Genomic DNA, 15,017 nt, shown 5'->3' on the forward strand with positions numbered 1-15,017 from the left:
TGTGCTGGCACATTTGTCAGAGCAGTTGCACTGTGACCCAGGTCTACATACTGGTGTCGTTTTAAACCAGCCTCTCCTAGGTGGAGGGTAATTTTTAATGCTGCATTAGTCCTCCGAGGCAGGTAACAACATGTAAAGTGCTGCAGCACTTAAATCAGGAGGGCAAAGTATTTGTGTTTGGGTGTAGAGAAGTTAGGAGATACCACAAGAACTTGTGAAACTGACAACAACTGACAGCTTTACTGGATTTGTGATCATAAAAGTCAGCAGTACTTGTTCTTTAAGCAATAACAGTACCTTCAGTTTTCTCCACCTTTTCTCCAAGTCTAGTTGTTATCCACTTGTGAATAACAGGTAGTGATTGTGAATATGAGAGAGACTGCTACATCAACTTTGCTCAGTGATGAGAGGGGTTTTCCAGTGTGCAGACCTGTGTTTTAACTGTTACAGACTTCTAGGAGTGCCAGTGGACATGAGCAAGTCCCTTTACTTTCTTAAAACTGTCTATAAAATGTGAAATAAATACTGGTTTTAAGAATTTACACTTCCTTTTTATATCTGCCCTTTGCTACATTGAAATATTAGAATGAAAAGGAGAACAAAAAGTGTCACTAATGAAACTATCAGACAGTTTTTATTTGCTGGTATTGTAAATAATTAACATTTACAGTGTCAGAAAAATCTGTGATTATGTCCTTTTAATGATTGTTCTTTGAAAGGAAAAGTTTACATGATTCCCATAATCTGTTTAAAGGTCCAGTCCATTTTAGGATTAAAAGTGTCTGTGATAAAGAGCTTTAAAATGCCTTTGTAATTGTCAAAAATTGAAGCAAGCGTTGGTAAGCAGAATGTGTTATGTGCTTGACGACATGAGTAGAACACCTGAGAACAAAGGTATTCTCATCATGTTCTCAGAGAAACCCTGCAAGCATTACACTGATGAAGTGCTTTACCTAATGCAAGGCTTTTTCTGTTATACAGAAATGTTTTCTTGCTCTGTACTTCTGTATAGTGCAAATACTGAACTGGGGACTGACTTGCTTGCTTGTTACTCGCTTCCACGCATCTGCAAGGGGTTTATTTGTTCATCCCCCCTAGAGGGCATCTTTCTGTTGTTTGTTTGGGGTTCGTTGGTTGGTTTTTTTTGGAGGGTGTGTATGTGTTTGCCTTTCAGTGGAATTGTATGAGGGAAAAATTTGGCTTCCTTCTTAGGAATATATTTTCACGAAAAGAGAGGGGAGAGGAATGTGTTCCTTTCTAAAGACAAAGCAAAAAAGGCAGTCCAATGGAATACTTGTGATGGGTGCTTAAGACGAGGGAAGTTCTCTCTCTTTCAGACACATGATGTTGCATGATATAGTTAGAAATGTTGGAGAATTAAACATGTCCAGTACTAGCATAGTGGAAGAACAGATACAGGAAATGGCAGACTGGTGATTTGATCCATTTTGTCAAGGGGTGATATAAAAAGACTGAATACGCCAATGTTTTCTCCTGGATTTTTTAGTTGAGAAGGGGGATGGGCTGCACTGACACAGTAAATAGGGTAGGTGATTCCATTTGCAGTAGTAGTTGTAATGTAACATCACTGAAATGATATGCTCAAAATTCATGCTGTCAAATCCTGTTTCTTGGCAGTTTCTGCCATCGAGACATGGTAGGGAAACGTAGCAGTCAGAAGATCAATAAATATCTCCCTTGAGTTCTAAGAATTTGATTTGGAAGTGCCCTCTAGGTATTTAGCCTGTTGTCTTGTGCTGGTACAATGCTGTGGAGCTTCTGGGGGTAGGGATTTCTTTTTAAGTTTTTTTCAAGGGCAGAAGAGGAAGTTGTTTGTAAAAAGTTGTGTATTCCCGTTAGTTGTTCAGAATATAAAACTATTGTTTGAGAAGTGTTTTAGGATTAGGAATAAGTAGCATTGGCAGAGCTGTTGGATCACATTACAAATGTGGTTCTCATTACATGCATCTGATATGCTCACTATGACAACACTGGGCATCCCCAGCCACTGGGAAGGCAAAAGGGGTTTTAACCCAGCTCAAGACCATTGGTCCCTTCGAAACTCTTTTGGGTAGTCGTTCAGATTTTATACTGTAGGTTGGGCTGAGCCCTATAAATGCTTCCTCCATACTGGTCTAGTTCCCTCAGGAAGACATTCACGCTTTTGTTGCTGTCCTGGACAAACATTTTCACAACCAGCTGGTACAGGCAGCTGAGTGTCAGCCACCCCCCGTAACTGTTGTAACCCTTTATCTTAACTGCCACTTTCCAGTTTCTTTTGTCATAGTATGAGGTCAGCTTTCTCTGCCAGAGAGGTGGTTAGGCACTTCCAGTGCTTTGCAAACACGTAATCTTTGCCCATCTCCACTGAGCCTGCTCAGGCCTTTACTGAGCCATCACATGGAGGGAAGAGTTGGCAGCATGTAGAAGCTGAAGTCTGGGGCGTTTGCCTGAGACTTCTCTTAAGACTTCTGTATGAGGTGTAGTAAGTAATGGAATGCAAGTGGATTTCTTCCCAGGTTCATGCTCTACCTTAGAGTTATAATATTTTCATTTTTGACCTGGTAGGTACTTGCTTTGTATAACACAAAACAGATTAATATGAACAGAGAGAGACCGACTTAGGAAGACTGTGTAGCCTAATGACTGTATCAATATTTGGATTCCATATCCAAGTAACTATCCTTGAATGATGGCGTAAAAGAATATCTCCACCGCCAAATACTTACTGTGAAAAATGCCAAAAACCCGTTGTGAACCTGATGTGAAAAGTCAAGCTTCTGCTTCCAAGTTTCTTTTTATTCTCCAAGTAGTACTGTGACGGTCTTCAGTTCTGAATTGATTCTCTTGCTTTCCCCCACCCTCAATAGAAGTAAACTGACTTCATATTTTAATTAGCTCTTGAAGCTGTTTAGACCTGAATCATCTGAGGGATTAATTTTTGGTAGAAACATTACTTAAATAGATGAGAAGAAATTAAATTTGGCACTCAAGGGAATCGTGGCCTTTAGTGGTTTTGTTTGGTTTCGCTACCTTGGGACCATTTGTTCAAACAGTATTTTACAAACTGACAGTACCATGTATCATGATAGAACAGAAATGTTGCTTCAGTACAGAAGAGTGTAACTTATCAGTAGTAGATGGTTTTGGAGATTGAGATCACAGGTTTTTGGGTTTTTTTTAGTTTTGCAACTGTTTTACTTTGTAATCCCCACATAATAAGAATCTGAACCTTTTATGTCTTTTTGAAAACACAGATTAAGTCCTAATACTGTTGTATGAGCGCAGTGGTTTACCAGTGCGTGCAGGAACAATCTGCAAGCTTGGGGTTTAGTACTTAAGTTTAGGATGTCTAAAGCGACATACTGTATCTGCTGAAACGTTGTATGAGGTATTCTTTGACATTGCGTATGGATCTTATCTCACCCATATTAACATTACAATGGGCCAAAACTGTCCATTGTAAACCAGTTTTTTATTGCTTATAATTTGTCCTCTATTAACATACTGTCACCCCTGAAGTCTTAAATGTCTGAGGGAGCTCTGGAAATTTTCTGCAGAATGATTCAGTGGAAGGAGGGCACTTCAAGAGAAAAGAATGCTTTTCTGCTTTTCTGTAAATTTGCAAGTATGTTTTTGAAAGAGCTAGCTTGAAACAGGGGCTCAGTTTGGCTGAAGTGGCTTGTTATACCCATGAAAGTAGACATTAATTTGTCTCAAATTATTACCCTTTAAAAAAATAGTCTGTTAAGCGTCTTAATGACTTGTTTAGCTTCAGTGAAAAATACTATAAACGTACCCCTCTATTATGCAAAAGGAAAACAAAAAAGGACCTCTGGTGTTGTAGTCTTGTCTGTTGTGGGATGGACTACAGTTTGGTCTGAGCACACAATTTATAGTGGGTATTTCCTTTCCTGTTGGTTATCCCTCCTCTCACAGACAGAAAGACTTGAATGGGGTAAAATACTGCATTCAGATATAGCAGGGATAAGAGTTAAATTGGTTTGGGACTGAGGACTTGGTGTCAGTAGGGAAAAGTGAAGGCAGCATGTTTTGTAAATGTGCTGAAACAAGCAATGGTAACAGGAAGAGATTGCAGTGAAACTCCTGCTGGTTAAGAAATTACTTCCCTCAAGATGGAAATTGGAGGTGGAAACCAGTGGGAACATGGGTTGTGTGTTGAAACTTCCTTGGGAAGAGATGCCAACTGAACAAGGAGCTTCAAATGGAAAATGAGCTTGGAGGCCAGGCAGGAAACTGCGTGGCCAGAGTGGTATTCAGAATTGCAAGCAAAGAAGCTACTTGGTGGTAGGAGAAATCTGTAGTTTGGAAATGAACTGGAAGAATAAGGAGAGACAGAAAGGAAGTGAAAGTACAGGTGTTACATCTAGGGGGATGAATCCTATTGGGGGGGTGACTGGGGCAAAGCAAGCTGCTTGCAGTACTTGCTGGCTTCCAGTGCCTGGGGTGAAATCAGACCTTCAGAGCATTTCTTTCTTGCAGAGAAAAACATTTCTCTGCCAGCTGTTTACACAAATATTTGCTGACAAGAGAGCCCAATTCACCTTAAGTGCTGGTCCACATAGAGGCTGCTAGCCCAGTGCTGCTGACACTTAGCTGTCATTTGCAGTGTCAAAGGACTGTATGGTAGACAAAACTGTTCTAACCCTCATGTGCAATTCCACCAGCGTCATGTTTGTGTTACTTAAGTGTCAAGTGATGAAGTTTGCTTTTGATTATCTGTAAATGTAAAGATAAAATGCTATTCTGAGTAGCAAGAGCAAATACCTCAAATTAGAAATTGGCAAAAATAAATTTGCAGTTTTGGCTCCTTTGTTGTGTATCTGTTTTCAGATATTATGTACCCTACTTTTTCATTGTTCTCCGTAGAGTAGCAGGGTATTCTGCTCTGGAAACGTAACTTGCAGCATAGTGAAGGAGAGGACTATTTGTAGGATGCCTTCTGTGTGGTCACAGGCGTTTATGACATTGAAGCAGAATATTGCTGGAAGAAAAGTGTTAGTCTGGTGATTTAAATTGGGACTGCTCAGAAATTGCCTTTAATTGCATGTTTTTGCATTTTCTGAGTGCCCAAACTTTGGATGCTAGGATAAGCTTTGGAAAAGTGCTGAACACTTGCATTCACAAATAAAATCAGTTGGAGCAGCATCAGCAACTGAGGAATCGTGGTCTCTCAAATGTGGCATCTAGAATTCAATTTACCCTTTATCTCTTTGTTTTCCTTCCCCATGCTGAAAATCAGTAAAATGCTCACTGGTTTCCTGTGGTGCTGACAAAATAAGTCTGTGAACCATTTAGATATTACTGTGGCAAGCACAATAAATTAATCTCAAGAAGAAATGATTAATTGTGTGTTTCAAGGAAGGATTTCAGTACACCAATCCATGGACTGCACGCTGAACAATGTAAAAGAAGATACATTCCTCAGTAGCTGCTTGTTGAGTGAGTGCTGTACCTCCTGTGAAGGTTAGGTAAATGCTGGGGGGTAGGGGGGGAAAGAATGTTTGTTTGTATAACTGAAAACAGCAGATCATTGCTGCAGACATATCCTTAGTTGTGGCTTTGCTAACCTTTGTGTGCTTGACTTTCTGGCTTCAAGAGTTGTTTCTTAATGTAGCTTTTTAATGTAATATCATGTATACACATTCTTTGTAAATGTATGTGCAGACATGTAGGGACTGTGCTGGATCTATCAACTCTGTTTACTAGCTAGGCTTTGGAAAACTGGGGTGTAGGGAAAAGGGAAAAGCAGGAGTGATGCAGTGATAACCATTGGTTATATATATATATAGGGTTACTTGGGTAACCCAATACTCTGTCGTTGAATAGAAGTCCATGAATATATTTACATTCAAGATACGTATATATCCTGTCATTGACAATGAGGAATTATCTCTTCAAATACCTGGAGAGGTTGTGCTTGTGCCTTGTTCTGTCTCATACTTGATTAATGAATATGTAAATTGGCATGTCCCCATTGTTATTATACTTCTCAACTGCTTTGGAAAATGGCTAATTCCATTCCTGGAATTCTTTCTGTTTGAGTTTGTTTGAAGCCATTGATTTCAATGTTTGTTCCATTTTTTTTTTTTTTGAGGTGCCTTGGAGGCTGTTTTTTGATGTTTAAGAACATCTTCATATATATAAAAAAGTAATGTATTCCTTTTGTATATAAACATACACATGCAATACAAAATGTAAAAATACAAAGTATTGGACTTTCTGTTCCTGGATGATGAGCAGACCCACAGGGTGGGTGACAGGGCAGGATGATAAGGTTTGTGTTGAGCCCTTTCTTACTAGGAGGTATTGAAATGAGCAATAGTGAACCTGACTGAGGCTGCCATAATAGAGGCAGTCAGTTGTTACCATCTTGAAATTATTTTTTAGGAGTTCCAGGTTTTTTTTCTTGCACCAACCACATGTATCTTTTAGGTTACTCTTCTAGAAAACACACATTCAAATCCTACATGTTAATGTTGTTGAGAGGTGGCTTTCATTCCGGTATCGTGCCTTTCCTGTCTCAGTGAGGATTTTAGTTAATAACAAAAGAGCCCATATCAAGTTCTCCTGCTGGTGTTCTGTGTGTCCCTGTTTCTCTGACTTAGATGGTCTTTGTGAATATCCTGTAGACTAAGATTAAACGCTCTCCTTTGCCTGGGTTGCAGTTCTTGTCTGCTTGTTCCCAATGAAACAAGTGGTTTTGTAATTGTACCTTGAAAATTCTTTAAAGGTTTGGAGTAGCTCTTAACTTGTTCCACAAAACTAGATTCAGACTCAACTCAAGACCTAAAGCGAGCTACCTTTTGTGCCCTTGACAACTTTCTGCATCTTTCTGTGGAGGACAACATTGTCGGATGAATGCTTCTGCCAGGAGGATGGAATGTTGGTGAGCAAGGCCTGTTTTCAGTTGTTTATTTATAGCGTAACAATAAAAGTTTCACAGCTTTTTCCCTCCCCATGTTCCTTACTTTGCTTTCCAGACAAGGTTTTCCTTTATCATATACTGAATTTCTTTTCAAATCTCTTTCCAAGTTTCACTGTGGCCAGGGAATCAAGCTGCGGTTCCACCTCCCCTCCCAGCTGTCAAACCTATAGAGGCACTTTCCACTTTCAGCATGAAGAACTTGTCAGATGATCTTGATTGTGCAAAAGAAAGGAAGGACATTTCCCAGTGAACCCACAAACCTATTTTGACCTGTGAAGTAGTGCACTGTGGAGCATGCGCCCTGCTGCTGCAGCTACATAAGAGAATCATACAGTCACTGAGATTGGAAGGGGTGCTCAGAGCAGCCAACGTGAAAGCTAGAGGCAGCTCTGGAGTTAGATTAGGTTGCTTGGGTCATACCCAGTTGGGTTTTGAATATCCGAAGACAAAGCCTCCACAGCCTGTCAGGGCCATCTCTCGCAAAGTCTGACCACTCTAACAGGGAGAAGGGGATCGAAATATATTGTCACAACTCTGTTTGCAGGTTGTATCTGTCTGTTGGTAGTCTCTTGACTAGTTCTGCATACTCCAAAGCAAAGCTGCATGTCTGTGGTCTGCTCCTTTGTGTGGAGCACGAACCCTCTTCCTCACTTCCACAGCGTGTCCTTCTGAAAGAGCATTCACCACGGTACTCTAGGCATGCAAAGTGTCTGGCTGCCAATGAAGAGAGATGGTGGGTTAGAGATATGCTGTAAGTGTAGGTAGAAAGGTAGTGAGAAGTTACTTAAATGACTGGAAGTTTTTGAGATGTGCATGTTCATATCCTGCTTCCTTTTGTTTTTCTGTCAATCTTCCCAGGATCATTCTGGCCTAAGACTGAAATGGTTCTTTGTGCACTCCTCCTTACATGCTTGGGACTAAAGGTGAGGCAGGATTCTGAAAGTGCATGCCCTTTGTGGATGCTTTGAGGTGAAAAGGTCTGTGGCTGCAGGTGAAAGGGATGCCATCCATACATGTAAACTGCATGTCTTAACGCTTGTAATTGTTTGTTGTGCTCGAACAAGGCTGGTAGCTGGCCTTTATAGCAATTTTGCTGCAAATTTTTCTTTTGTGGTAGAGTGGGAGCCACTGGAGAATGTATTATCTGCATAGGACAGGAGAGCAAGAGCTGGAGAAAGGGAGATTGGTCTGACAGGCTTCTTTTTTTAACCAAGTTTTACAAACCTGGGTTAGCACAGTGACCACAGAGTTGTAAATGTAAGAAAGAGAAAAAATAATCCCATTACAAGGAATTCTACAGACTGAGAATGGTGCTATCTTGACAATTTAAGTGTTAGGTCTGATCAGATCCTACAGTGAACTGGTTCAGCTTGCGCTACTCACAGAAACTAAATTCCACAACAGAACGGTTTTCTGCTGGTGTTACCTGCTCACCAGTGGGGCTGATGAGCATTAGGGACTGGGTGGTACTTCATGCCGCTGTAGGATTGCATGGGGCTGGAAAGTAAAATTGCTGCTGCAACTCGGTGAGTTAAATTGCCTTAGAAACACAGTATTACGTGTTTTGTCCAACATGGATTTCTAAAGAGGTGCTCATTTCTTCCCCTTTCTCACTTGGGTTTTCCAAGGTGCATGGCATGCACTTAAATCTTTTCCTCTAAGAATTTTTACTATTTTTAAATTGATCGAGGCATAGTCTAGGAGTGAGTGTAAATTACTGTTCTGTTACTGATAACAGATCAAGAGTGGGATTTGGTAATGAGATTTTCATGATTCTGTTCCTGTAAAGTGGAAGAACTTGAATTAAAATGTAACCTGCAAATATTTAAAAGGAGATTCTTAGAGGAATCTATGGAGGAATGAGATAAACGAACTAAGGAGATTTGTCATACTTGATGCTGGTAAAAAAAAAAAAAGCTTCTGTTTCCATCTCTGCTGTTGGTTTGTTTCTGATGAGATCAGTAGCACCTCAATGCTTTTTGTTTCTTTGTAAATTGGGCAGATGCGCATTTCAGGAAAGGCAAGACAAAAAGAGCTTTAAAGGTTGTAGTGCAGAATAAATGCGTATAACGACATTTAACAGCTTCTAGGGATTGTTAAACTCGGGACTACATTTACAATCTACAGATTAGTGGTAAAATAGCTAATCTCTTAAATGTGCTGCCTTCAAAGGTCAAGCCAAGGTGACAGTGGGGAATGTCCCTTCTGCTTGCTTTAGTCTGCTGTCTGTGAGTACAACAGTACTGCTGCATGATTTCTTTCTTTGCCTGGTCTGGTTGGAAAGGCTGTAATTCTGAGGAGCATTTTCTTTTAGGAAGATAGCTCCAGATTGCGTGGAATGTCTTGATTAGGAAGCATACAAAGCAAATGTCTCAATAAGTTAACATCTTAACATCTTTTTGGCACTAGGTGGGAGCTTCTGCATCAGAACAGGTGAGAAATAATACTGTGGTGTTATACTTGTATTTTCATTACAGCATGGGCATGGAGCACGTGTGCAGCTACTGCAGTGTAGTTTTAACCTGCTAAAGCTGGGAAGCAGAAATAAGCCCAGTGAGCGAGCTTACAGAAATATGGAAAAGGTGGAATTCTTCCTTCTCTAGCTTTTGCTTTGTGTATGGTTTTACATTAATGTCTGTTAAAACGAAGTTTTGGGTTGTATCTTCTGGTCTCGAACAATTTTTTTATTTGGGGTTTTGTTTTGGGTGTTTTTTGTGTAGGGAAAGGCTGTACTCATGAAGAGAGATCTGGAACTATTGTAAAAAAAAAGGAGATATAGAAACTCCCTGGTGATGAGAGTTAATGTTATCTCTGCAAGTGTTGGAATTCGTTTTAGCTCAAACTTTCCCTGAAATAGCATGGTTCAGTTCCTTCCTTTAAGAAGGATTGTCTCCAAAATAAGTGCCTCCAATTCATAATACAGTTTTACCTAGAAAGTCCTTAGGCTGTAATGACAGGTTTAAAACAGTAAGTTGAGGGGATCTTTTCATTCCCCAGAATTCAGGCTCAGTTAAACACGTTTGGAAACACTTGGAAGATACAGGTAGTTCTGTATTATTTATTAGAAGTTTCTGACAGTGTGCTTCTAGGTATCTTTTCTGTTATGGGAGACAGATAAGAAAAAGCTACATGTCTCCATTACAGCTTTGTTGAAAACTCACGTGGGATGAATTCAGCAGTTTGCTTAATTTAATAAAAGGGTGAATTCCTGAGATGGAATTGCTTGGCAGCAGAGAGAGGAGGTGCTTAAGTTATGCATTTTAAAGGTATTTAGTAGATTTTTGGCATTGAGGGAGAATTTTAGATTCATCTTATATGGGAGGAGACATCTGCCTTCCTGGGTTGCTTGAATTCTTTCTCTGGATTTTCCTCTGGATTTCTTTCTGCTTTTGGAAAGAGCTTCCCTATCTTTTTTTCAGGTGTGTCTTGAAATGTTTTTTTTTTTTTTCTTCACCTGCTATTTAAAATGAACAGAGGTTGGACATTTAAACCATGGAAGAGTATGCTGGTTTGGCTGGGATAGAGTTCATTTTCTTCCCAGTAGCTGTGCAGTGCTGTTTTGGCTTTAGTCAGAACAGTGCTAATAACACACCAGTGTTCAGTTGTTGCTCAGTGCTACTTACTCTGATCCAAGGACTTTTCAGTCTCCCATGCTCTGCCAGTGAGAAGGTCGGGAAGGAGTGTAGAGGGGACAGCAGTTGACCTGAGCTAGCCAGCGGGATATTTCATACCATAGAGTGTTATGCTCAGTATAGTAACTGGGTTTTATCCCAATCCACAGATTCTCATTCTCCCCCACATCCCACCAGTGGCAGGGAGTGAGCAGTCAGCCCCCTGATGCTTAGTTGGGGTTAAACCACAACAGTCCTTTTTGGCACCCAGCATGGGCCTCAGTGGGTTGAGATAACAACAAATGTGTTAGAACAAGTCTGTTATAACTACTAGTTGTATAGCTTAATAGTCTCTGGTCACAGTGATTTATTTGCTGTCAAAGTTGGTTTGCTTGTTCTTAAAGTTGCAGTATGTAGTACCCTAGTTGCAATATATGTTCCCTGTTGTGCTGTTTATCACCCGTGGGAACTGGGCTAAGGTTATCATGTTCTATTTTGTAACACTGGCTAATGGTACGATAGAATTTTTGGTTGTGAAACTGATCTAGTATTTGTACTCAGCATTGCAGTCACCTCTGTTCTTTGGGAGCCATCTGTCAGAAACTATTAATAATTACACCTTTAAATTTTCTCCCTGGAGAGCCAGCCTATGGAGGAGACATCTTCCCACATCTTCCCCACTATGCTAATTACAGTAGCATCTGAGGGTTTTCAATATCCTTGAGATGTCAAAACTAGCATGGTCCTATAGCTAGGAAACAGCATATCGCTGAACATGTTCCAGGTCTTTAAGGTTAAACAACTGTTTAAGAATACTGCACAGAGAGATCTGTCCCGAGGCTGGATAGTTTTGAGTGGCAGGGTGTGTAGAATAGTATGGGCAAGTACCTAGGCCAGTGGCACCTCCAGTGTTTTGTAACTTTACCCCTGAACAAGTGCAGTATCTGGAAAAACTAGTAAAACATTTGGAAAAAGAATGCTGTCACCTTGGCAATTTCAGAGAGGGACACATCACTGCAGTGTGCTGTATGCCTGTGCCCATTGAGCCCTGGCTGACACTATTCAGTACCCTCAAGGGGAAAAGGGGGTTTCTGGATCTGACAATAAGGTGACAGGCTCTGTGGCTACTCCAGCCCCAGTGACAGGCACTGCAGCTGAACCAAAGAACCAGTCTGGCGTTACTGGGTGCCCCTGTACAGAAGAAGAAGTGGAAATGAAAGTTAGCTTGTGTAATGAAGGAAGATGAAGCAGGGTCATCACAAGAACAGGAGGAAGAGGCAGAGTTAAGAGGTAACCACTTAGTCCCTGTCGCTAAATGATCTGTGGCATGTACAGAAATATTTCAGCCATCATCCAGGTGAACGCATTATCACCTGGCTGCCCTGGTGCTGGAGTAACTGGGCTAGTAGTATGGAATTAGAGAGTAGGGAAACTTCCGAGGAAACAGGCATTGATGAGGTGACTGGGATGGGACACAGGTCCTTGGCCACTGGAAGCTAAGTGTGAAGGAAAGGTATCCCTTAAAAGAAGGTTATACGTCACTTAGGCAAATAGACTGCAATGGAGAGAGGTATTCAGTACCTGAGGGAATTAGTTGTGCTAGAGATGATTCATTATGACCCAAGTAATGTGCAGTTACCTACAGATCCAGATGAAGTCCAGTGCAGACCTGGAGAGGCGAAGTACTGACGGTGGATAAAGTGGCTTGCCAACACCTGCAGTATGAAGAAAAACTCTTTTCCTCACAGAAGACACACACAGACACACAGAATCCCAAGGGTTGGAAGGGACCTCAAAAGATCATCTAGTCCAACCCCCCTGCAAGAGCAGGGTAACCTACAGTACATCACACAGGAACTTGTCCAGGCGGGCCTTGAATATCTCCAGTGTAGGAGACTCCACAACCCCCCTGGGCAACCTGTTCCAGTGCTCTGTCACTCTTACAGTAAAAAGTAAAGTAAAGTTCCTCCCTAGTGACTTGCGACTCAGCTGTAGGAAAACTGTCCAAAAAGTGGTGAAAGCTGTTCCAGGAGTTCCAGCAAAAAAGTGTGGTGAAAACCAGTAAATCCTTTTTGTGAGCCTAAACTTTTTCTTAATATGAAGAATCATTATGTGCATTGAGAGCTTTGAAGGGAAATCTAATAGACAAAAGACAATCCAATTATGCTTATGCAGTGGCTGTAGCTTATGTACGCATGCATATAGTTGTACAAAAATTGGGGGACCCTTTTGAAATGTTGGAGTCAAAACCATCTCCCTTCACTCAGTCTGAGCTGTGAGAGTCTGTGTTGTTATAATTCAAATAATTTAAAACTTAGATCAACAGCTACACTTTTAATTTCAGTATAGTTAAATGGATCTCATCCTGAATGGTTTTTCTTTGAGTTTATGCATTGGAAGATATTTAAAATTCTTCTAACTTTGCCCAGGAGAAAATTAGAAAAGCAGATGTGTGTTGAGAACTTTTACATAAACTCAGTGGGAAAAGCAGAAATCCACTTTTCTGGGTGAATTTCACTTTTTTCAAGGTGTTTGGGATTGCATCTTTTCCAACACTGGCTTGTTTTGTTTAATGATCTTTTGATTTCCGTTTTGTGGCATTTTCATTTACACTTGTTTTTACAACACTCCATTTAAAAAGCATCTTAGCAGCTTTATCATTAAAGTAGCTGTGTTTGGGAGTAGGGCTAAAATACTGAATATTTCTTTCTGTACCTGTTTCAACATTTTTGAAGTAGTCTCATGAAATGTATTTTTTTTTGTTAGTGATGCAGTTTCTAAATTGTGTGTTTATATACATACACTAATGAGAGCTAAGGCTGTAACATTATTTCAGCCTAGTTTCCATGCTTATATACCTGCCATAAAATCAACTCTCAGAGCAAGACAGTTGTTTAGAATTAGTGCTTGTAATACAGCTTTTACATATGTGTTTATATTTGCGTTCATTCATTTCACATTTATGCATGACTCTGAAGAAATGCTTGTGGTTTGGGATTGTAAGCAAACAATGTATTGTGACTGGAAACATAGCTCAGAAACACAGATTAAGCCATAATCAAGTCAGTCAATCAACTAGCATTGATTTAGTAAGATACATATATGGGCAACTCTTCTGTTACCCCCTTGTTCCTGAAGAGAACCCCTAAGGCAGAACGACCATAATCACTTCGAGTGTTGTTATCCTTCCCAAGTTTTTCACCATTTTTGATAGCCTGTGCATGTCTAAGAAGGATTCCGTGTTCTTCCTGGGGAAGGGAAGAGGTCCCTGAGTCCAGGAAGGGACATGAAGTAGAACTGATGTAACTCAGGTACCTACTTGCTGTTTGTTGCTGCAGCAGTGGCCTTTCATGAAACTTTTCACAATACTTGCATTAGGAATTTACCAATTGAAGCTGAATCTTCTTCTCTTTATTTCTGTTCTCTGTTCAGGCATAGAAGAGTATAGCTACTGTTCTAGAGAGATAGTTTTATCTCTGCTACATGTGATTTCATTTGAACTACTGAGCTATGAAAATATATGTTGGTGAGAAAGCCTTTTGGTTAAGATTGTGTGGAGGAGGAGATTGTGGTCATACTGAACCCCATAGGGTTAAATTCCAGTGCTTGTTAACTTGGTTTGAAAAGCTAGTAAGTAGGATAGGAAGGGAGAAAAGATGAACTTAAAACACCCAGCACAGAACTACAGAAATCTGTTTCTGTCTACATTGGAGTAAAAAAATACCTCGGTAATACTAGGTGTCAAAGGGGCTATTGCATGGCAGTGAAATTTTGGAGAAGTTGTGAGAACTTAGTGTTCAAACAAATCATGGAATGGTTGGGGTTGGAAAGGACCTTGACATCATTTAGTTCCAACCCCCTGCCATGGGCAGGGACACCTCACACTAGACCATGTCACCCAAGGCTCTGTCCAGCCTGGCCTTGAACACTGCCAGGGATGGAGCATTTACCACTTCTCTGGGCAACCCATTCCAGTGCCTCACCACCCCACAGTGAAGAACTTCTTCCTTTATGTCTAACCTGAACTTCCCTGTTTAAGTTTGTGCCCGTAACCCCTTGTCCTATTGCTACAGTCCCTGATGAAAAGTCCCTCTCTGGCTTCCTTACAGGCCCCGTTCAGATACTGGAAGGCTGCTATGAGGTCTCCATGCAGCCTTTTCTTCTCCAGGCTGAACAGCCCAAACTTTCTCAGCCTGTGGGAGGTGCTCCAGCCCCTGATCATCCTCGTGGTCTTTGCTGATAAACTGTGGCTGCCTGGTGGTAAATTATGCAGAGGAGAAAATGCCTGTGTGACACCAAAGGGGTGTTAATAAATCCCTGGACTTCTGAAAATTCAGTTCTTAGCTGCTGTTCAAAGTTCTAGTTCAAATAAAATTGCATTTAAATGCCATTTTTTTTGCTATGTATCGAGGAATTTGTGTTGCTTACAGTTGTTCTAGAAGATAGATATGTAAAGT

The 15,017-nt window shown here is 40.7% G+C and overlaps 1 protein-coding gene across 10 annotated transcripts in view; it reads left to right on the forward strand.

The window, feature by feature from the left end:
* Window positions 1–15,017, forward strand: part of RIMKLB (ribosomal modification protein rimK like family member B) — a 47,508-nt gene that overhangs the window by 16,047 nt on the left and 16,444 nt on the right. Inside the window, exon 1 of one of the 10 annotated variants that reach the window (XM_065675373.1) lies at window positions 7,808–7,872. The exons of the other annotated variants lie outside the window; for them this stretch is intronic. Coding sequence (XP_065531445.1) covers window positions 7,857–7,872 — 16 coding nt within the window. The 5' untranslated portion in view covers window positions 7,808–7,856. Of the gene's footprint in view, window positions 1–7,807; window positions 7,873–15,017 lie in introns of those variants that run through there. 10 annotated transcript variants of the gene reach the window in all.

This window comes from Lathamus discolor, chromosome 1 (assembly GCF_037157495.1).
Source record: "Lathamus discolor isolate bLatDis1 chromosome 1, bLatDis1.hap1, whole genome shotgun sequence".
Taxonomy (NCBI): Eukaryota; Metazoa; Chordata; class Aves; order Psittaciformes; family Psittacidae; genus Lathamus; species Lathamus discolor.